We start from the raw sequence: 25119 nt of genomic DNA on the forward strand, positions 1-25119 counted from the left end.
CACCTCTTCTTTCCCCACTTCTGACACTCCTATACTTCTCTCTTCTCTTCATCATACTGAGCGTCTCTGACTACGACCGTCTTCATTCTTCTCATTTACTCCTACTCTTTCTCTACTTTTTTTTTCTTATAATCCCACCCTTCTTAGATTCAACAATTAACACCTCTTATCCCCCTGTCCTACTTTAACTCTGCTAAGATTTCATGTAAAACTGTAATGCCAACCCTCTGTTATTTCACACTGTAACAAATCTAACAGGAATATGCACCAGTGGATTTTTCTTATTTTAATTGACTTGTGTGCGTGTGCGTGTGTGTGCGGGCATGTGTGCGCGTGTGTGTGTGCGTGTGTGTGTGTGTGTGTGTGTGTAATTTTACCTTTTGCTTTTCTGACTGTTTTCACTGCAATCATGGATTTTTTGTCATGTTGTGTAATACCATTGTTCTTCAATAGTATTACATAAATAGAGATTTTCTCCCCAGGACTCCAGTGAAAACGGGTTTTTCTTGGCCCAGTGGACTATCCCGGTAAACAAACTGTAAAATAAATAAGTACCAATCCACAAAGAAGGTAACTCCACTGAAGTTCCTAACTACAGACCAATAGCAATTATATCCCCTCTCTCCAAAGCATTAGAGAAATGTGTGCATAAATAAATTATGGACTACCTTATACAAGACAAATTACTAACCTCTACACAGCATCACTTTTGCCCAAAGCACAGGACCTCAACAGCCCTCATCTCCTTCACCAACACTATATCACTTGCTAGAGACCACAACAAACTGGTATCTTGTCTGTTCCTAGTCCTACCTAAAGCATTTGACACCGTCTCCCACCCCCAACTCCTGGCCTAACTTGCTGACCTTAATTTTTCTATATTTACTATTTCCTGGTTTTCAAGTTACCACAGTGACAGACAGCAGTCTGTTAAATGGCTTTCCTCACTATGACTCACTCTTCCCATCAAGATGGGAGTCCCTCAAGGATCTATACTAGGTCCGCTACTTTTCAATATCTTTACCAATCTCCTTGTCCAAAATCTTCATGCATACAATATGCTGATGACCCCACAGTCATCACCATAGCTCATAACCTCTCAGAATTGAACACTCTTAATACAAAAATCCTTCATATCTATTGAAAACTGTCTCTCCAATAACCAGTTAATCTTAAATACAAAAAAGATGTTTATGGCGGTAGAGCATGCCTAGTTTCTGGTGGGTTTTCTTTCTATTGGTTAGTAGGTGGGTATCAAATTTTAACTGTTCATCAATAAGGACTCCTGGGAGCTTTACATGAGAGGCTACCTCGAGAGAGGCATTGTTTTGACTAGACTTTTTCTTCCTAAATCCCCCAACCACCTTAAACCTTCTTTCTATATCTTGTCCCTTAACAGTACTTCCATCACATTTGAAACATACATTAAACTTTTTGGTGTCGTCATAGATGACCAACTCAAATTCGACCATCATGTGCTCTGTTGTATCAAGTAGACCCACCAAATACTAGGACTGCTCTACATGAACAAAAAATTCTTATCTAACAAGACTAGGGTCTCTGCTTCTCATGCCTACCTTCTCCCTAGCCTTTTCTACTTCTCACAAATCCTCACCAACCTTCAGACCTCTCTCTTAACAAAACTAGAAACCACTTAGAATAAGGCTGCTAGATTTGCTACTAACCAAACCAGTAAATCACACCACTGCCTTTCTTCAAACACCTTAAACTGGATAGAATTTCCCCACCAACTTCTACTCTGACAGCTGTAGGTCATACATTCCATCCTGTATAAGCCCTCCTTTTGTCCAGATATCTCTACACTTGTATCCCCCAACACTCCTCCCAGGACTCTCAGAAGCTTTGACCAAACTTTCTTACAAATCTACAAGCCGAAAAGCACAATAGGAAAAAAACTGTGCAGCTACTCCCCCTCCCTCTCCTGGACTAAACTTCCTCTGCCCATTAGAAATATAAACCACCCTCAACAATTCAAAACTACTCTCAAAGACTTTCTAACCAGCTTCTGGACCTGCCACTGTAAACGCCGTCCATGAACTTACCTGACTGTCCCTTCACCAACCGTTATTACCCTCTCAGACCCCTCTGCACAACCTTTACACTAACTCATCTCTCTCTAACTGCTCTTACCTACCTGTTAAGTGTACCTCATTATGAGGAACGTACCTCATTTGGGGTCTTAAAAAGTTCATGTTCCTCGAAGTTCCTCGAAGTTCCACATTTAAGAGTCTGTCGTACATTCAGTGTTAGGAATTTTTTAAAGTGAAATCCATGGTAAATAGAAATTAATCATATTAATTCATTAAAGGATCTTGTTTATAAGTAAAACCAGCATATTTTAACCATCCTATGACCTTCATGGTTGAAGCTGTTAGTAAGCCATTAGTGTGTGTTCCACATTTTGCCCATTTGTTCCACATTATGAAGGCGAGTGTTCCTCATTTTGGTGATGGAAGGTTGAGAGCTATGATTATCTTGCTATCTTTCAAAACCCCAGCCCCTCTGGCACATCTGCTCTTGTGCTTTTTTATTCTCCCTTGACGATGAAATCTCCCACTTATACTTCTATTTACTGTATCGAAAACACTCAAAATAATACCATTTTCACTAAATCCTCTCACTATACTCCATATACTTACTGCATACATGAAATTTCTATACAACTTCTCTTTTGCTGTGCATAACAAAACTGCTGTGTAAATAATTAAGTCTAACTACTCAAATCAAACTAATTGAGTACTAACTTATACTGTTCAGTAACTTGTAAGTCAAACACTGTACATTTTAAATTGTAAACTTGTTACTAGTCTAATTAATGTACTATTTTATATCCTATGTTTTGTGTAACACTGACTACACTGGCTTTTATCCCAGTCCTCCACTGAAATAGGGCAACAGCTCAATCAGACTAACCCGGTCAACAGACATCAAACAAATAAATAATAAAATAAGATCCCACATCTTCTGTCATCCCTGAGCTCCCCGAGTTAATTTCTCCCCTAGTCATAGTGTCTAGCCTGTGTTACTCCTTGAGTTACTTTTCCCCTTTATTTTAGATTTCTTGTTCTCTCCCACCCCATCTAACTAGGTCTTTCTACTGTCTTTGTAGGTAATTACGTGGACTAGGCTAGAGAATTTAAATATAAACTGGGAACAGTAGCTAAACCCTGTAAGTATTGCAGTACACTGGTAGTGGGTGAGAAGATATGAAAAGCAAAGGCAAATGAAGCTTGATCAGTCATGGTTCAATAAGGGTGATGTACCACATTATTCAGGTTTTGTACCCATGCTTTTCTGGTGTTTAGTTCCTTCCAAATTGTGCCCGATTGCTGATTTCCCAATTTGTAACATACAAAGCTATGTCAAACCCAGAGCTGTTGGACATGCTCCACTTAAAGAAATCCCAATCCCTCCGAGCCACATGCTCTAGGGACCTAAACCTTGTCACCACAATAAACAGAACATGCTGGAGGGATAGTTTCCTGTCCCAGTGACTTCTCATACTCTGGAACAAATTACATATCTATATCAAACAAAGCTCCTCATTAGCACTCTTCAAGAAAAATCTTGATGATTGGAAATAGGAAATTCACCCCGGGGATCACCTCTGTGGCTCTGCTCGACAGGGGCACAGGAAAATAATTTTCTTGGGTGGTAAAGCCAGGGTACCTTTTTGGCTAGGCTTGTATAGGCCCTAGGGCCGAGAGCCTAGTACCTACCTATGAATCTAAGAGTAAAACATCTAAGGGCAACAAATGACCAAATAAGTCCATATGCAGTACTGCATTCCAACAGTAAGCTTCCCAGTTGAGTTTCAGTAGCCCTGAAAAATAGATGAGCACAAACACACTTCTCCTTAAGAAATCATTGACGGTGTGGTTTCTAAGTGTACACCAATGACTATTCACTTTTTAGGGAGAGTTCTCCCTTCTTCAAGTTAGTACAACTGCAGAGTTGAAATATATAAGCTCAGGGGTCTGAGGGCCTCTTGGTTTTTGGACTTTTTTTTTTGTTGTCAACTTTCAGGAAGTCAAGCGTTTCATATTAAGACTGAGTTTAACAAATCTGCCATACAGTTTAAGAACAATATTTATGCAGTAAAGCACTGTGCATATAACAGCAGCAGCAGCATAGGTCTATAAAGAATGTATGCTGCAATAGGTTCATAGGTTCATACTAGGCTATCTGCCCTAGGGCATTTATAAGCCTAGCCAGAGTGTGTTTGGCTTTCGCCACCCATTTTAAATTAATTTTGGTATGCCTTTTTTGAGGTTAGTATACTGTGCCTCTGTCTAACAGTGACACAGAAGTGATAGCCGGGGTAAACCGACGATCTCCCATCCACTCATCAAGATTCCTCTTGAAGAGAGTCAATGTGGGACTCTGCCTAACCTGGACTGGGATTTTTTTCCAGAGTGAAGGGAGCCTCTGGGTTATGAATCTGTCCCTCCAGCATGTCCTATTTATTTCAGTGCTGAGGTTCAAGTCTCGAGCCAGTAGCTCGATGGGATTTGGATTTTCTGAAGTGCAGCATGTCCATTAATTCCGGGTTGGACATGGCTTTATACGTCAGGCACAGATCGCCTCTGAGCAGGCGGTATGCCACTGAGTAGAGCTGGAGTTTCTTTAACCGGGCAGCATATGGCATCTGTTTGAGCCCTTTGATCCTCTTGGTGAGGTACTTTTGGGGTCTTTCCAGTTGCTGCAGGTGTCTGGTAAGGTACATCCCAAAAGGGGCATTGTACTCAATTATGGGCCTGATGAGGGATGAGTAAAGAGGCACGATGACCTCCCCTGATCTAGATGTGAATCCCTTCATGATTAGGTGGGCTATATAAAATGTTTTTCTAACCACTTTGGCCACGTGGTTGTCAAATGGGAGATTGCTATCAACTTGGGTCCCCAGGTCCCTAATGACTTCTTCTGTACTTAATGGATTACCACCTATGTGGTAATTTGTGGGCACTTTGTTTTTGCCAAAGGGGATGACTATATACTTTTTGGCGTTTAGCTTGAGGCCATGGCTCTGGCACCAGTTGTCTGTTTCTATGAGGCCCTTTTGGAGGATGCTTGTGTCGGCTGGAGAGTTGATTATGGCCCAGTTTGCAGTCATCTGCGAACTTGGTCAGCCACAGTCCTTCCGTGTTGGCCTGTACCGAGAAATATATACCGAACAAGAGAGGTCCCAGGACTGAGCCTTGTGGGACACCACTTGTAACTGGTTTGGAGTCTGACATGGCTCCAGCAATTCTAACCATGTGGGTTCTGTCCTTGAGCCAGTTTTCAACCCATCTAGTGACATAGGGGTTTATATTTAAGCTGGTGAGCTTATCTATAATGCCCGAGTGGGGTATTGTATCGAAGGCTTTTGCGAGGTCCAGGAAGGCTGTGTGGACCACCTTTCCCTTGTCAATGGCCTTGGTGACTGTTTCAAAGAAATCGACCAGGTTTAAGAGGCAGGATCTGCCCTTAACAAAGCCAAACTGGGTAGGATCCAGTGTCTGTAGGTCCCCAATATCTTTATTTATGAGGTCCATGATGATCCTTTCCATAGCTTTGCAGACCAAGCTAGTCAGGCTTATGGGGAGATAGTTTCCAGGATCCGTTGAGGCACCACCTTTGTGGAGAGGGACCACTGTTGCTGTATGCCACTCTTTGGGTACATATCCTGTAGTAAGGCTAAGATTGAACAGTAGTTTTATGTTTGGGTTTAGCTCTTCTTGGAGTTCATGTAGGACGCAGCCCGGGACGCCATCTGGTCCCATTGATGCTGTGTTTTTTGCTTTGGAGAGGGCGGCTCTTACCTGAGGATCTGAGATGTCAGGGGGCAGCACTCTGTTGGGATAGATATTTGCCCTTTTGGTGGGGAGAGGGGGGAGAAGTTTGCACTGAACCTGTCAGCTAGGATGTTGGCAATGTCTGTGGGCTCAGTGTATTTTTTGTCATTTTCGACTAATTCTGAGCATATCTGGGAATTCCCACCCAGGTTCCTAACATAACTAAAGAAAGCCTTGTGATTATCCTTAGTGTCCTGTGCAATTTTTCTCTCGAAGCTGGCCTTAGACGATTTTATGAGTGCCCGTAGTTTTTTGCTAATACTGATCAGAAATGCCTTCCCTTTTTGGGATTTTGCTCTATCATATAGTAGCTTCCTCCTTCTATTGTATAGTTTGTTTATGGCTGGGGTCCACCAGACAGGATGTCTGCCTTTGGAGGATTGGGTCTTGGTTTTATTTGGGATTGCATGATCCATGCATTCCTGAAGGTGTTCATAGAATGCGTTTATAAAGGATTCTGTGGTCTGGGCAGTATTTTCCACAGGCCCGGGGGCTTTGAAGGATTTCGCCTCGGTTTTGAGGTGTGTGAAATTTGCTTTAGAGAAGTTTTTCACTGTGGTTTTCTGGGCAGGGAGTGGGGTCGGGATGTGAATATCCAGTGAGATTAGTTTATGGTCTGATCTTACCAGTGAGGGATACACTTCTGGTCTGGAGCATAGTGTCCCCATGTTGGTGATGATCAGGTCCAGTATGTTTTCCCCTCTTGTGGGAGTGGTAACAAGTTGTTCCATAGCATTTGAGTTTATAAATTCTAGGAACCTTTGGGATAGGGTGTTGGAGCTAGAGTAATGCTCCCAGTCTATGTTTGGGTAGTTGAACTCGCCCAATATAATGGTGTTTGGAGAGACCTTCATATTTTCCAGTATTCTCAGGAAGGCCAAGTGGGGTTCCTGTGTTTGGGAGGGGGGTCTGTAGCAGGCTATAAACTGGAAGGCAGTTTTACCCACAGTTAGTTGCACATGGATAGTCTCTGATGCTTCGTGCTGTGCCACCAACCTGGAGGTGTGGGTATCTTTGACGAATATTGATACTCCCCCTCCTTTTGTGGTTCGGTCCAAGTTTTGGGGCTGAAAAGCATGGTATGAGGTATAACCTGGTAGTGCTGGGTTGCTCTCAGGAGCCCTGAACCAGGTTTCTGTTACTGCACAGATATCGATGTTCTCCATGCTAAGGAGAGTTTTGAGTGTGTGCATCTTGAGGTTTAGACTTCTGGCGTTGAGTAGCATTACTCTTAGTTTCTTATCCCTTGTGATACCTATGGAGGTGGGTTTGTCTTTTGAGCCTTGCCTAAAAAAGGCACTATGAGGGTAGCAAGAGCCTTTGCCAATATCCGAAAGCCCAGGGGTGACAGGTGCAAGCCATCCCTAGCGAAGCATCGTGGCTTGTCGAGCATGTCATCCCAGGCTGACAGGCATTGGATCCCCTTTGAATGACACCAACACTTAAGCCAATTGTTGAAATTGATCATCTTGTCTTCATATTGTGGCATCATTCTTGGTGAGGGTAAGATGCTACTCAAGGTCAGGGTCATACCGGCCTAGGCTACATGCTCAGAGAGCTCCTCTATGTCTCTTTTCATGTAGTCCAGGGAGGTACGTCTCAGGTCATTCACACTAGCATGGACAATGACTGAGTCATATTTGTACTTGCCTTGGAGTGACCTGAGTGCTTGTGTTATGTGGCGGATCCTAGCGCCCGACAGGCAGCTCACCATGACCTTCTCCTTGTTCAGCCTGGTGAGCGGGACGTCAGTGTGCCTGACGATAGAGTCACCTATTACAAGTGTATCAGGTGTGTTCATAGGTTCATAGGTTTATACTAGGCTATCTGCCCTAAGGCATTTATAAGCCTAGCCCAGAGTTTTGTGGCTTACGCCACCCCTTATGTTAAAAAATACTGTGCCCATTAGTTTGTTGTGCCTTTGTCCAGCAGTGACACAGAGTTGATTCCCGGGGTAAACCTACGATCTCCCATCCACCGGTCAAGATTTCTCTTGAACATAGCCAGAGAGGTGCTTTGCCTCACATGGATCGGGATTTTATTCCACAACATAGGGAGTCTCTAGGTGACAAATCTATCCCTCCAGCATGTCCTATTTATATCCGTGCTAAGGTTTAAGTTGCTTGCTCTAGTGGATCTGGTAGATTTGGATTTTTTGAGGTGGAGCATGTCCATTAATTCTGGGTTGGACATGGCCTTGTATGTCAGGCACAGGTCACCTCTGAGCAGACGGTATGCGACTGAATAGAGCTGGAGTTTCTTCAGTCTGGCAGCATATGACAGATTTTGGAGTCCCTTTATCCTTTTGGTGAGGAACTTTTGGGGTCTCTCCAATTGCTGCAGGTGTCAGGTGAGATACATCCCAAATGGGGCATTGTACTCGATCATTGGTCTGATAAGTGAAGAGTACAGGAGAACAATGACCTCACTTGATCTGGATGTGAATCCCTTCATGATCAGGTGGGCAATGTAGAAGGTTTTTCTAACCTCTTTAGCAATGTGAGTGTCAAAAGAAAGACCACTGTCAACCTGGGTCCCCAGGTCCCTGATAACCTCTTCTGTGCTTAGTGGATTGCCACCTATATGGTAGCTTGGGGTTACCTTGTTTTTCCCGAAGGGTATGACTATACATTTTTTGGCATTTAACTTCAGGCCATGGCTCAGTTTCCGTGAGACCCCTCTGAAGAATATCTGTGTCCGATGTACTTTCCACTATGGCTCCCAGTTTGCAGTCATCTGCAAACTTTGTCAGCCATAGTCCTCCTATGTTTGCCTGTACTTCTGAGAAGTAGATGCCGAACAACAGGGGGCCAAGGACTGAGCCCTGTGGGACACCACTTGTGACCGGCTTGGAGTCTGACATGGCGCCAGCTACTCTAACCCTGTGGGTTCTGTCCTTTAGCAATCCATCTTGTGACATATGGGTTTACATTTAAGCTGGTAAGTTTCTCTATAATACCCGAGTGGGGTATTGTGTCGAAAGCTTTTGCAAGGTCAAGGTAGGCTGTATGGACTGCCTTTCCCTCATCAATGGCCTTGGTGACTGTTTCAAAGAAGTCGACCAAGTTCAAAAGGCATGATCTGCCCTTGACAAAGCCAAACTGGGTCGGGTCCAATGTCTGCAAGTCCCCTATGTCTTTGTTTATGAGTTCCATTATGATCCTCTCCATAGCTTTGCAGACCAGGCTTGTTAAGCTTATGGGGCGGTAATTACCAGGGTCCGTAGAGGCACCGCCTTGTTTAGCCTTAAGGGCTGTGACTGTTCGGCACACTGGCTTTGTGAGCTATGTGTTGCACGTGTTTTGTTTTGGGGTAGCGGTTGCTTGGGTGTCTGCTTTGGAGGTCTCTGCTGCTTAGGCAGATTTTTATTTAGAGCCTCCGAGTATGTTTTTGTGTGTTTATATGTTTGGTTTGTTGTCGTGGTAGGTCTATGTGAGACTGGAATTGTAGTGAGTGTGGTTTCCTTCTCCTCCTGACTGGTTACGCCAGTACTGAGTTGAGAGAGCTTAGCCTCCAGTTTGGCTATATGGTTGCATCTCTCACATGTGTTGGAATTTGTTGGGAGGAGGAGAGGGTTGTCTGTGTACATAAGGCAGTTGTAACATTGCCTCAAGATTCCCAGATTCACCAGCTGGACCGGAGAGGAGATTGACAACTGACCTTTGGACATGCTAGAATAGTATTGGGAATTCCTTTATAATTGAAAAAAGGGCCAATGGGGAACAAGGTACTCAAGGGGAGTTTGTGAGGGTGTAGTGCTTTTAATTTTTTAGAGCTGACTTATATAATTGCTGTAGTGAGCAAGTGCCAGGTAACTTAAATGCAATGTGTTACAGGTAACTTAAATGCAAAAACGACAAACAGTAACTTTCTTTCAAGTGAAACAAGGAAATAAGTACAGTAAGCAATGCAGATATCACTAGGGATCCACATAAGTACTAAAAGGCCGCATTTTAGGTGGAATTAGCGTTTCAGGGAAATAAACAAACAACAAGCATACAAATAAAGCTAGAGTCAGCAGGCCTGGATCTAGTCTATGCTACAGCAAACAAGGTGTACCAATTTCAGTAAGAAACAGTTAGAATATGCAGGCACTATAAGCCTCTAACCAGAAATTCCCTGCTCAGAAGGGCAGAGTCCAGCCTCTCCTCCCACAAGAGTGCAGAACGCAATCCTTCTTAATGTAAAATAACTGGCCTGAAGCCCAAGTGCTTAAACCAGAACTAATACACTTTTAGAATAACAGACACTGAGCTCTCAATCAGCAGTTCCCAACTTAGAAGGATGTAAGCTACCTGTTCTGCCACTACAGTGCAGACCACAAACCTTCCTAATGTAAAACAACTGGTCTGAAGCCCAAGTGCTTAATCCAAAAGACTTAGAAATGATAGCTACACTTTAATCAAGTTACTACCAGCAGTAATAAATACAACTGAATACTTTAAAGAATGCCTGGATTAGTGCTCAAGTTATACAAACAAAGCTAGATTCAGCAGGCCTGGATCTAGTCTATGCTACAGCAAACGAGGTGTACCAATTTCAGTAAGAAGCAGTTCAAATATGCAGGCACTATAAGCTTTAACCAGAAATTCCCAGCTCAGAAGGACAGAGTCCAGCCTCTCCTCCCACAAGAGTGCAGAACACGAACCCTCTTAATGTAAAATAACTGGCCTCAAGCCCAAGTGCTTAAACCAGAATTAATACACTTTTAGAATAACAGACACTGAGCCCTCAATCAGCAGTTCCCAGCTTAGAAGGATGTAAGCTACCTGTTCTGCCACTACAGTGCAGACCACAAACCTTCCTAATGTAAAACTGGTCTGAAGCCCAGGTGCTTAAACTAAAAGGCTTACAATGAGTTACACCAAGCAGCAATAAATACAATTGAGTACTTTTAAGATGACGCAAAAGCAAAATAAAGTAGGAAAAAACACAAATACAGTAAAAGCAGATACATTTTTTTTTTTTTGGAAAGAGAGAAAGGAGTAGCAGAAACTAAGCTGATTGGCCTTCTCAAATGCTCTCCCTATACTGGGTAGAATGAGGTAATGACACTAGACTGGGAGGAGGGTCCCAGATCAAATTTACACTAGGGGCGGGCAACTGCAAAGCCACCAACTATAAAAAACACTATACCAACAGAGAGGGAGGGTGGGAAACAAACAGCAGAAATGTTACTCACAGATGAAAAGCAGCAGTGAGCCTTTAAATGAAAGTTTTAAACAGCTAAAGGAGCCACTAGAAAAAAAGAGTTTAACTGCAACAAGTTATCATAAACAACCCAACAGATGCTTAATAAGAGTGGACAATTTCCAGTTAATACCTCACACACAGTGAAACTAGCTAGAAAAAATACACAGTACACAAAGTGCTATAAACAACAAAGAAATAAAGAACAAAATAAACAAAAAACAGGATACTTAATGTTATATATTGTAGCTCCGAGTTTGCTGAGTGTCCTTCCTTCGATCAGCTCACTGTAAAATGTGTATAGTTTCCTTTAATTACACAGCATTCTTTCAAAAAAGGCTAATTGTGGTAACTGCCTGTAGATATCCATACTAATTTAATGTTTCCATTCCATGAAATTTTGTTGTTGTATAACAAAATACAAAATTCCAAAAGTAAATACCATTGAAGGATGAGTCTTTGCAGTTTCCTAATTGCCTTTCTATGCATTTAATCAGTTTTTGCTCAGATTTATGATCAATAAATCCAGAAGTAATTTATCTTAGAGAAAAACAACTTGCCCTTCATCTTGTTCCTTGCTGCATAAAACTGATAAAAGTTAATACACCAACAACTCTCAGCAGGAAGACACACTAATAATTTTAGGTATAATTTGAGCTGTCTGCATGATTCTTTTTTTATTAAACATGTTAAACTAGTAGCCATCTCCATTGTATAGAGGAGCTGCCAGGGTAGGATGACAGTAAGCAGCCATGTTGTACCTGTTTAGTGCATGCACTTAGCACTTGTTGCCTTCATGTTTGCACTTGAGTCACAAGAGAGTGCAGAGGCCTGCTCCCTGCACAAGGGAGGGAGGATGTTGCACAGGAGAGGGTGGGCCACCTGGCCATTCAGGTATGGTGACCCCTTCTTATTACCTGACTCTTGTCATTGGAGTAGAATGAATGAGCTAAGGCACCCAGGCAAGAATAAATGGGATGTAATACTCACACCTAGCCCAGGGATGCCTATCTCCTGCCTCCCCAGTAGAATGAATGGGTCAGTTGAGTGAAGGTAGAGGAGCCATTGGGCAGACCCAGTGGACAGAGTGAAAAAAAAGTAGATAAAACCTTATTGCTTTGATTTAAAAAAAAGTAAAATAAACAATGTCATGTAGGAAAACCATATTACACAAATATTACATGATTTGCATGCATTTAATATTCGTGAATTGTTGCCATTGCAGGCTAAGACTGATGCAAACTGTTACACACGGAATATGATAAAAAATATTAATTTTACGGAAGATTTCTATTGAGATATTCCTTACCAAAATAATGTAGTAACATAATATTTGCCCTTTGTTTATTTGAGAGAATGATGTGAAGATTTCAAACAGCCTTACATTTTCTTTTTACATATACAAAATCTTTCTTCTTTTACTTTTATTACACTGAATATTAAATATAAACCTGTAATGAGTACATAAATGCTGTGACCCAGTATGATACTAGTCATAGCTTTCCACTTTGCATCCCCAAATTAAGGAATACTTACTAACAACTTCAATGAGGTGGGAGCTTGTAGTGCAGATAAAATGTTTCACTTATTATAAGTTCTTTTGTTGAATTAGTATCAGAACCATAGCTAGGTCATCTGGCGTCTTGTGCAGCCCCCCCCCCCCCCAAACTGGTGCCCCAGGGGTGTAGCCAGGAAATTCCATTTTGTACTCTCAAACTCTTTTTACTGTCTCCAACCCACCTGGCATTTCAAACAAATGGACAGGTCTTTCAAAATGCTGCCCCCTTGCAGTTAATAAATGTACACATGATTTTTAGTGGTTCCCTGTAAATCTATTATTGTTGTTCCAGTCCTGTCTGTAATCAAGTTATATACTTGTTAGAGGCATTAATTTAGACAGTTGTAAAAATAAAATGGCTTGAAAAAAGTTGCAACTTTTCTGAGTGATGTATAACACAGAATGCATGTCTAGCTACACCTTCATCTCCAAGCTGTGAAGCAAAAAAGTCTTTAAAGGAGTACAACAGGTTTCTCTAATGTATTCCTCAACTTCACGGCCCTTTTCCTCCCTATTTACATTGTCCTGTGTAAAGCAACAACAATAAAGCATTTACAATTTTTATAATTCCCCTTCTGTAACAGAAGCCTACCTTCTCATACTGTGATGGTTTCACTTACAAAATGATTCTCTCACGTTTGAATAAAGCTTGCTGGAGTTGTCCAATTACTGACATCATCGAGGCCAGGCAGTGCAGGTACTTTTTTTTTTTTAATCAGTTCCCTCCCCCAAAGTGACATCACCACAGCCGTCATCTGATTCTAACTAAAATAATAAGACCCACCCATTCTGTGATGTCATGGCTCCCTTGTCCTTCCCCCAGCCCGAGTGCTGTTTATTTTATTCAGTAGTAGTGTAGTAACACAGAAATTTGGTATGCATACTTTTACATTCTGCATGGCAAATGATGCTTAGGTGGTGTATCGCTTGCATACTTCTCTGTTGTATTTGCACCAGATACTGCTAGTGTGCAGTGCGGGAATAGAAAGATTAAAACATTACCCTGGTATCAGAGGTGGCAGTGCACCATATTCATAGTGGCTTAATATGAGAGTAGCTCTAAGCAAGCACCATGTGAAACCTGAACAAGCACCTAGAATTATTCCGTGCAGCTTCCACACCTTGAGTCTGAAAATGAATTCACATACTCACATGGACAGGAGTAGCTGCATATTGATGGCTAAAGGTGTATGGGCATGTCGGGTGGTTACTACACTGCAAAACTGGTATGTAATGGTGGAGATATTTGGAAGGCATGAGCAAACACACCAGTATATTAAAGCCATAGCACCAATTGAACTGGAGGCTGGCAAATAGATTTAGTAAGGGATTTTGTCCATGCACAAATATTTCAACAGTGATTCTTTGCAGTGGCATCCATTATCTGATTCAAGGTAAGTTAACCTTGATGTCCTTTATTTAAAAAAAAATCAATAAAAAAATGTACTTTGTTATAAGTGACTTTTGGACACAAGAAAAAGGAAGGGGAAAATATAGCAATGTGGTTTGTATGTACAAAGACAAATCCAGGGACACTGTAAAAGGTTTTTTTTTTGCAAACCAACCAGTGGAGTAAAAACATATGAAGGCAAACACTGCATAAACACACTTTGCACATGTAAATCTCAATTTTTAACAAGGTGGAAGCATGAAGTGATACCTTAACACTTAAATTAATAAAGATCTAAACTGGTTAATAGTATAAATGTTTTATTCTTTAGCTCCTTGGTGCAAGACCTTACTGGATGTGATTGCAGTCAAGTAAGGCCATGTCCCCTCTAACAAAGGAAATGCTAGAGCAAAGATTAAATTACATGAGTCAAGCACCCTGCTGAGATCTGCCAATCAATGGAATTACCAGGTCAAATTACCCTCAGGACTTTGACAGCTAGGGAAGCTAAGTGTTATGGGGGAGGGTAGAAGTAAATGGACTGGAATTCATTGTCTCACAAATTAGTGCCATTTAAACTAAATTAGAAAAAAAGGCAGCAGTAAACAGCACTTTGAGTGTGTTCTGTGGCATTTGCACTGTTTCTGTTTTAAGTAGTCATCCAGCAGCAGGGACAGTTACTTACACTGTTCTATTTTACTCAGTACTTTGTACGCATGCAACACCTATGAAATGACAGGAACTTTAGGCAAACGGAGGCCTGCATGATATAACATTTTTAAGCCAAACAATCATTTCTGGGATACTGGATGGCAACCTGATTTATCCAAACCACGTCAATATGCCAGCCTCCAGGTGGTCAGAGTCTGGAATTACATATAAAAATATTTAAAATCCTGTAAATAATCCCAGAGTGCTGTTAAAGTGTAGGAAACATCATGCCATGATGTTTTAAACATGTTTTTTGAGTCTGTGGGTGCGGTACTCCTTTAAAAAAAAAAAAGAAAACAGGAAGGGGAGGGGCTGTTTTGCACACTTGTAAATTTAGCAAGTTGCTTGCTACAGTTATCAGCACACACTGAGTTCTTAGTCCATATCCACAAATGCAGTATCAGGATTCGTTCATAAAGCTTCTTCATAGATCAATTCCAGGATTCCACTCCCAGACTATCAGAAACTGCCAGTTGCCCTCCCTAACAGATTGCACCTGTGGCAGCCACCCTCTCGCCCTTCTCTAGTTACAGCTCTAGCTAATATGATTCAGTATTCACTATTATTTACCATGGATGCCAGATTAAAAATTCTTAACAGTGAATGCCGTGAGAGACCCTGTCAGTGTGAAGCAGTAAGGAACAATTACTTTAGAGTGAGGAACATTCCTCATAACAAGACATAAATGCTAACAGATGATCACTTTATGTGTAAATTCTAGTTGAAGTAAGACTAACTTTATGGTTTTAGAAGTTAACAGAGACTTCCAGTTTCCTTTTTCAGACTTTTTTTTTTTAAAAAGAGAAGTGGAACACCCACCCATATTTTCATCCATTCATCCTTCACCCCTTTTACCCCATTTCTGCACATGGGGGTCAGGGTTTCTCTTCAACAGTGATAATCATCTAGAGCCAAGGTTTACACTACGGGGGGCTAGCCCTGCCATGGCAGTCCATATTTTCATCATCTTTAGGAATTTATGTGTTGTTTTGAACAGATAAGACAAGTTACTGTAGGGAACTGAATATTTTTACACTGTTGGAGAGAGACAATTTGAGTCTAACAAGGTTATATCATTTTGCTTGAGGGCTTTAGCCAGGGACAGCAAGCTCTCAGATTTTTATTTTGTCTTAGAAGCAAAGTAAATATCAAATCTTATACCATTATTGTGTAAGTTAGCGGGCGAGTCTGACTCCGCATTTTTTAATATTAATTCATCATCTAGATAGGAAGAGAACTTCACTATTATTTATCTTTATGGTGAATTTGGTTTAGCAGATGTTTTCCCCAGGAGTCTCTGTGGTTTTTCAGTTCTAAAGGATGGTCCTTCTTGCAGTTTCAGTATTTGTAGAAGATGTAGTTAAATTCATCCTATTCTGTCCCTCGTCCTTTTAGTCACACCCTAAAATCTCATTATTCCTTTCGGAGCCATTGCCGGGTCTTAATTACCAGCCAAACATTTTGGCTGAATTTGGATTTTCATCCATCTTAAATCTTGCATCTGTATCATTAAGGGAGAATTCAGTAAGTTTTATTTGATTCTTTTGTTGATGAATCCAAGATCATTATAAGCGAGTCAGTATGGCATAGTTCTCCTGAATAAACTCGATGTTTGAATGGCGCTGATTTATCTTAAGAGAAAAGTCTTGAACTGATGATTCTGCTTTGCTACAAATCACTTCTCAAGAAATGTTGAGAATGGAGAGACTTAAAAGCACTCCCGCCCAAGAACCAGCCTTATAGAAATGAGGACAGTTAAAATGTATCCAAAAATAATTTTGAAAACTTTTTTTGTTGTAACATCAGTTAAAACGTTTTGTGGAAATTTATACAACAGAAATCAACAACTGAACACTTTGCTGTCTGAAATATTTGTTAGCTAAGGAGCAGATGTTACTTGCCGATAATCTTAGCTCCCTTGAAGCATATTCTGGCAGAAATGTTTGTGATTATTTCATTTTATGTTGTTGCTGTTTTTTTATATATTTATTTATTCATTCTTTTTTTTTTGATATCTGGTAGATATACCTGACAATTAGTATTATTTTTTGTAGACAAAAAAAATCCTTATATGTCATTTATTTTTCTTTTACAGACTGGAGAAATGGAAGTGAAGAATCCTCTCTTTGATGACTCATCCCTGCATCATGCAGTCCCCAGACCACACCAGTAACTCTTTCACTCTTCTGCTCTGTTCGCACTTTGGGACTGGAGGCTCAGAAAAGGAGGAGAAAGATGTGAAAAAAAAGAGCAACATGCCTTCACAGGATCTCCATACCAAACTCTCCCAACTTCCCTGTAGGGTGGTGGGACAGCCAAAGCAGCCAGCTGTCTCTGCATTTCTCTCATGACTGTTAGTCTTAAAAACAATGTACCTGAGATGTAAAGAAGTACCTTGCGGTGGTATCTGTTTGGCTTGCAGCTCTGTGACATGTGGTTACAGTTCTTTATGCTGGTGTACTGTGAAACTGATGTTATAGTTCCAGCGTCTTCATGCAAAGTGTTCCTCCGAGGTCAAGAAGACGTCAACCTATCAGACATTACAATACTTTGACAAAAACTTACTCTCTCTTTGCTTATTTGATTTTGTAGTAGGCATTTTTTCACCTTTCCTCTTGAATTAATATGGAAATTATTTCATCTTCATCTAGATCCAAAGCATAACAGTTTGTAATGATCATTTTTTAGAATAATAACAGATATTTTGTTTGCCAGGTAGGAGTGAGAAGAATATGTATGTCTGCTAGGCTGTGCAAAAAGTGTAACGAATTGCATACAGACCACCCCACCCACTCCAGAAACTTAAGAGGTTTTGCTCATAGAAGCTTACTGTGTTTATTGGCAGTGGTTGCTTTAATATTTCAGGGTGTTCTTTGAGTTATTCCCTGTGATGAGTGGGGCATTTCCATCCTGTATATGTCTGTCTTTGGGTGAGTGCATCTGCCCTTAGTTACATACAATTCATATGTTAAATCTGAGGATTTACCACTATATTTTTACATCTGAGTGCAGCAAGTGAAGTGTGTGTGTGTGGCTGGCCTGGGTTTATCATGTTAATGGGTTGGTATGCCTCATTAAGTACCCCTAACCAGATTGTGCTGCTGCCATGTGCTGCCCACCTTTTTACGTCAATGCACAGCTACCTTCTTATGTACCACAATATCTAGTTGCAGTGTTTACAACACACTTGAGTAAGCGTGACAAAGGGTTGAGCTTGCTTTGTTTGAAAAGCTGGAGCAGATTAGTGTGTAATGATGATAAAATGGTACAGTTGATCAAAGAACCTGTGTTGTTTGTTGCTATAGCTACATCAAGGCACTTTGTATAAAGATGGCCCTCGAGAGATGAATGGTAATAGTCTTTTAAAAGGAGTCTTCATCTTCGGCTTACAGTTCTCCATTAGACTAACAGAATTAGTGAGGTTATAAACTGGGTGACTGAAAATATGTTCCTTGTAAAGGTCAAAACAGTGGGGGAGTTTCCAGCTTGCTGAAGCTTGTTGTTGACTGTTTAGTAAAGTTGGCATATTCCTGAAGTGGGAAAAAAATCTGAGTGAGGAAGGTGCATTGTCACCTCAAATTCATCTCTTTCCTGGAAGCAAGGGAGACCTTTCCTGTTTCTCCTTCTCTCTCTTTTCATGTTTCAGACTGGATAAACCAATCACTGAAGTGTTTATTTCTAGATACTTCACATCCTTCCATTGGTCTGGCCTTTATAGGGCTGATCATACCTCAGTGCAGCCAGAACTACAATGGTGCACTTATCAACTGTCACTTTCTTTTCTGGCATTAAAAAAGCAGTGACACTCAATTGCTTACAGGAGTCCAGTGAAAAACACTGGTAAGAAAAATCCTGACATTGGAAGCAAACACCCAAAATCTGAAAACCTAGTCCCACAGTAAACAATCCTGTAGCACTACAAGCTTTGTAGAGAGACCCCTTCAGCCTTGTGTGGGAATGGTACCCCAAAATTTAACATATCAGCTAGAAGATCATGGAAGTTGTGTTTTTTCAAATAGCACCACAAAAACAGTAATCAAGAAAAAAATGATAATTTTGCGATATGTAGTCGTTCGCTTACTACTTTTTGGTAGATCCGGTTCACAATATTTTTGTTAACAAGTCATAATCCTGTTTCCCTGAAAATGACTTCATCTGTTTTTCATCTTTTCTTGTTGTACTTTGATCCATTTTCCAGTGGAACATTGTGTTGAGTGAATCAAAGCAGTTCACCAGGGAAAAGTTGATGCAGTAGAACCTAATGCCTCAATACATCTAATGGCAGCCTAGATTTGCTGCGGATGCAGGCAGTGTGTGAGCTAACATAACAGTTTTGTAATAATGGAGAAGGTCTCTACTAGCAGTCACCTTCACAGTTGTTTTAGCTTAATGCTTCTCACACCTGGTGCACTGACCATTGATTGTGTAGCTTTAACTTTTAGTGACTCCAGAGATTCATGTAAAGTACTAGGCAAAAGTCAAATATACCACATTGCTATGGTACATGTTACAGCAACAGGTTTCCTGAAGGTGTAACCCAAACATTACTTTTTACACCATTAATCCATTACTTGTACAGCTATTTCCCCCATCAGGTAAAGTTCCATATACCCCCTAAATCCAGTGTTTCTGTCAGAAGCATTAATGACATCTGCAAAATAATGTGGCAGTATTACAAACAGAAACATGAAGTATAAAGTTAGGCCACAATGTTTCTGTGGAAAGTGAAGCTTGTTCCCTTAACAGTTTCCAGTTTTACTGATATTTCTGGGAATGGTGTCATTCCATTCTACTTTTATAAAACAGATTTTTGCTGTGATGTTTAACTAAAAGTTAGTGGTATTTGCCATTGATACCTCAGTCTGTGTCTGTGACATCATAGCCTGTATGAAACCCACAGTTAAGTATAACTACTTCATCATTTCTAGTACAAACATCAACTTATACAGTGTAGATCTTTTGTAGTCTGTGGTGGAACTAGCAAATGACACGCCTTCAAGAACTATTACCCAAAGGAGAGGTTAGTGCACTAGCTATATTTTTACACTGTTGCTACTGTGACCTTCAGGGAGACTAAGATATGCTATGAACATCTTAAACTGGTCTAGTATCCCATCAACATTCCAGTTGGGAGCAGTATAGTGGTTATTCAAGAGTGCCATAGATGTTGAAGCAGTTGCATTTAGAAAAACGAGGAGATGGTGCATGCAGTAAAGGCCAAGAAACTGAGGAACCCCAGGTTATATGCAGTAAGAGCCAGTAAACTGAAGAATGCCCAGGTTTTTCATGAAGGGCCAGTAAACTGAAGAATCAGAATAGTGTTTGTAGCAATGAACTAAGCAATACCATTTTTATTTGTGGTAAAGTCCATTCCAGTGCAGCCTGGGGTGGATTAATGCACTTGCAGAATGAGGTTTATGGGAGATGCATCTTTATGAGGTCACCATATGCCAGAAACTGCTTGTTTTTGGTTCTTCACCTTAGTCCTCCTCAGATAACTTTCCAGTTCATATAATTTTGTTTCTTGCTAGCTCCTTCTGAATTAGAATACAGTGTGAAGTCTTTATTCAGTTAGCTTTGTGACCTGATATAAATGCAAAACCTGAGCAGAAAGTTTCAGGATTGCTCTGGTAAATATAGGGGGAAACTAGAGGCAAAGCTTTATCCCTCTTTTTAAATAGTTTACTGGGCTTCAGTACCTTTGTCAGTGGGTGTTGGTGGTGAGCCAGAATCCTCAACGTTCAGTACTTGACATTTTCTCCAGGTTGTTGGTGCTTTTTGTTACTACATTAATCCTTGTGTGTATTTTCAGTGATAGTAATATAATACTTTTCTTCAAAAGATGTAACTATAAATCTCTCACATCAGAGCCATGCAACACACACTAGTTACTTTAGATCCTTTCCCCACACACAGTAAATGTATGCATAACAGGATAATCTGAGGTTTCCCATTACTGCTGTGCATTGCGTTGTTGTCCTGTTATGCCTTAAACAGACTCTGTAGTTTAAATCTTCAAATAGAAATATGTTCTTATTATTATTTTCAAGAATGTTAAATCTGTGTGAGAGTGATATCTAATGAAGTCATTGTTTTTACTTTATGATTTATTTACTTTGTGTCTTCAGCTTAAATGCAGCAGCTTAGTCTCTGTGGGGTATAATTTCTATCCAGTTTCACAGCTGTGCACATTAAATATTCAAGTGTGAACTTGGGACTCTAGTGAAGACTGAATCCTTCAACTCCTGATCCAAGTTTTTTTTAAGTGTATAATTCCTCTTCACTGTTAAGTCTGAGAGTAATGCCAGTAGTTACTGGTGTAAACAGAGGAGAAATGAAGAGACAGTTATTCCATTCATTTTAGTTAGGTCCAAACCTGCAGTTAACATAATGTCCTAACAGACATTTTTTCCCCAATAGGTTGTACACCACAGTGAAATGGTTTTAGATGTAAAAGAAAGCTGAACTCTTCTAAATCTGTCCTGAATGCCACTAGTGAGAGGTGTCCGTGATAAATCCACTTAATGTTGATAAGTGTATGATAAGGCACTGCTGACCGCCTCTTCATTCTGTAGTTATCTGTGTGTTTGTTTCCTCCAGGTCTCCCCCAAGGTTGTTGCCATTGTGACGAACACTGATTTGGGCTAAGTTTGTGAAAAAAAAAATTCTGCTGAATAGCTTGAAACTCCATGGTGAGGCCTTCATTTTGACAGCATCCAGACTGATGGCATATGGGCAATCATATTCTGGGTAGGCAGAGAGCTGATTTGTTATTAGATGCACTGATGTGGGACTTATAAAAGTGGACAACCACAGACTTGTGCCCAGTGCTGGAATTATACTTTGTGATAATCTGAAGATGGAAAGTTTATAATGGCACATTATTAATGGAGCTCCTGCAACTATACTATTGCCATTGCTGACAGGGTTGTGTGAGCTTCTGAAGGGATCTGTCATAGGCAGGAATAGTAATCAACAATGAAAAGCTTAACTTTTAAGTCTGGTGCCGATCACATCAGCGCTGTGCAGTATTCATGTAGAGAGCTGGCTACAACTGTCACTCATGAATAGTCTCTCTTTTTTTTTAATAGTTGCTGCTTTAATTTATTTTTTCGTGTTTCTTTAAAAAAAATGAATATATAAAAGTGTACATTGTATGAAGGACAAGGATTTCCTCTCTTTGGAGAACATTGGTGGGTTATTTGTATAACAACCAGCAGACTGTCCATTTCTGTAAGTCCTGCACTCCAACCGATTGTGCTTTCTGAGAACATCCTGGTACAATATATGTAAATTTTCTAAGCATGCTTCTTCCTGGTGTATTAGGGGTAATGAAAGTGGTATTGATCTAGAAATCTGAAACCAAAACACTATCTGGAAAGGAGCCCACTGTTAATATCATTCTTTATTACAAAGTATTCTGCATAATCGGGGAAAATACTGTGTTTTTACAGACACTGAAACTTTGTCTCTAGATTGTTTATCAATAAAACTATTATCAGTATAATATTGACCGACTGAATTCATCTTTGAATGTGTGGGATGTAACTTAGTGGATGCTTTGCAGTTTTAACCACCTGTGTCTTTTAAACCTTATTGTCATTTTATATACTATATAACCAAAAAAAAAAAAGGTGAGAGGCCAGTGAAACTGTTGTGATTTGGATAATGAAAGTTGCTGAACGTAACCACCACAGATCTGGATTGAATCAGTGCATTCGTTGTGGAGTAATGCAAATTAGAGTTACACTGTGAACCACAATATTCTTACAATATGCTTATAGGTTTGTAGGTACTTAGTAGGCTACTGATCCATGAGGATCTTTAGTAGGTTAGATTTACATTCCCATGTAGTTTTAACCCTGATATTTTAAGTACGAATAACTCAAGAGATGAACAAAAAATTTACGTTACCCCTTTTCATGAGGGACAAGAGTGCTAAACCAGGGTAAATTTGCAGTTACCCATCCATTCATCCAGATTACATTTGACTAGTATAAGAGAAGTACTTTGGTTTATCAGGGAGGAAGGTGATTACAAAGAAGTGGTATTCCCTGTGATGTGTGTGTGTGTGTGTGTGTATATCTTATATATATATATATATATATATATATATCTCATCTATCACTCTTCCTTCTCCCTACCTACTATCCAGTCTTGTGGCCACTCTGTCTCTTCACCACCTTTCTCTTCTTCCTCTCTCTAACAACCTCTTACCATTCATCACTTTACTATCAATCCCCCTCAGCTACTCTCCCCTATACTCCTAACACTCATACTATCTCTTACCCACAATTAATCTCACCATCTCTCTTCCCTGTTGCACCATCTGACCTCTTCAAAGTTCCTACTTGTTCTAACTCATCTCTCTCTTCTGGTCAGAAACCTACCTTTCCTACTACCCTGGACTTGCTCTCTTCTTTTTTAACTTTCTTAGACACTCTTCTTTTGGATGGAGACATCCACTCCAACTCAGGGCCTTCCACCTCTTCTTTGCACAATGTCATTACTCATACCTCTTCCCCTCACTTACCCCTTCCTACCTAATTCCCCTGCCAGATCTCTAAAAATCTTTTCTCTAAGTCGTCAAAGTATTGTAAGTAAAATAACAGACCTGCACTCCTGGATAATCTAACATATCTCCTCACATTCTTGTCCTATCAGAAACTTGGCTGAAACCTCACATCCTTAACACAGAAAGCCTACCTCCATGTTATAACATCTTTCACTCAGATAGGACCAATAAACGGGGAGGAGGGGTTGCTATCCTCTACTCCAAGTTATTTAACCTGTCCCCGCTTTCCATCTCTCTTCCCTACTTCTCACCTGTTGAAATATTCATCGTAAATTGTCACCTCAACCCTAACAAACAAATTTGCCATAATCTCTATATACATTCCCCCTGGCGATAATATTCCCACCTTAGAGAACTTCCTGTCCTGGATCACTCACCATATCCCTTATGAAGCTATCATACTTGGAGACACTAATACAGCTGGACTAAACTGGCCCCCCTCATCCCCTACGCATAGTCTTAACCTTCATGGTTTTCACCAACATATCTCCACCCCTACTAGAGTAAACAGAAATGCTTCATCCGGACCCATCCTTGACTGGATCCTTACTTCAGTTCCTCACCTCTTTCATAATCCTGGTATACTTCCCAACTCACTGAGTGACCAGTCTCCAGCCTTCATTCACAGATTCACCCAACACTCGCCTAAAGACACTATTTGCAAGGTATGCCAAAACCTTACCCAATTCGATCCAGACACTTTAAACTCCAAACTATCTGGCATTAAATGGTCCTTTCTCTATTATCTCCCTCTCAATGAAGCAGTAAATTCCTTCAGTAAAATTTTCTTTGACACACATGATAACATCCCCTGTACGGTCATAACATCCCTGTACTCCTCCCTTATCAGACCCATTATTGAGTACAATGCTCCCTTCAGCATGTACCTTACCAGGCACATGCAGCAGATGGAGAGATCACAGAGGTTCCTGACCAAGAAAATCCAGGGTCGCAAACACCTATCCTATACAGATAGGCTAAAAGCCCTGTCCTCCACTGAGTCTTATACAGACTGCTCAGAGGTGACCTGTGTCTGGCATAGAAGGCCAATTCAGACCCAGCCTTGATGGAGTTGCTGCATATCAACAAGACAAACTCCACTCGCGCAACCCACGCGCAAGGCCTTAGCCTGGTCTGTGACATTAATAGATCTTGTTGGCAGGATAAATTTGTGTCCCAAAGACTCCTTCGTATGTGGAATAAACTCCCTCTGCATGTCAAGCAGAGTACCTCTCTAGCCCTCATTAAGAGGAACCTGGATGACTGGATGGGAAACAGAAAATATACCCCCTGGGATCCCACCCCTGTCCTTGCTGGACAGGGAAATAGGTGCTGACTTTGAGGGAACATGGGTGAAATTCTTAGCTAGGCTTATAAGGGCCTCTGAGCCAGTAGCCTAGTATCATCCTATGAACCTATGAATGCTTAATTCTCTTGCTCCATCCAGAAAAATCCATATCAAATCCAACTATGCCCCCTGGATAACAAAACAAATCTGCTAAGTCATGCACAAAAGAGATTCTTCCTGGAAAGCCTGGATTAAAAACAAGTCCCCTTTCACTGCAGACATACACAGAGCTCAGAAACCTGGCTAAAAAACTTGTCAACAAAGACAAGAGAGCTTTTTTTTTCCTCTGACCAAAGTAGCCCACACACAGATCCATAAAAGTTCTGGACTAACCCAGTAAACAAATATCAGTAAATCAATTTTATATATATATATATATATATATATATATATATATATATATGTGACAATCATAAGGTCAAAGTGGGTTCGGTTGAACCCACTTCCTTAGAAGTCAGGAGGCCGAACAGCAACATTGTTGAAGTACGA

The 25119-nt window shown here is 40.6% G+C and overlaps 1 protein-coding gene across 3 annotated transcripts in view; it reads left to right on the forward strand.

Moving 5' to 3' along the window:
* Positions 1-22214, forward strand: part of NPDC1 (neural proliferation, differentiation and control 1) — a 788102-nt gene extending 765888 nt beyond the window's left edge. For 2 of the 3 annotated variants that reach the window (XM_044057822.1, XM_044057823.1), the window contains one exon: positions 16803-22214. In XM_044057822.1, the coding sequence (XP_043913757.1) occupies positions 16803-16880 (78 nt within the window). In that variant the 3' untranslated portion in view covers positions 16881-22214. The remainder of the gene's footprint in view (positions 1-16802) is intronic. The other variant, XR_006362984.1, reaches the window with a different exon arrangement.
* The last annotated feature ends 2905 nt before the right edge of the window (positions 22215-25119 follow it).

Source organism: Protopterus annectens, chromosome 16.part0, assembly GCF_019279795.1.
Source record: "Protopterus annectens isolate FY-2018-M chromosome 16.part0, PAN1.0, whole genome shotgun sequence".
Lineage (NCBI taxonomy): Eukaryota > Metazoa > Chordata > Ceratodontiformes > Protopteridae > Protopterus > Protopterus annectens.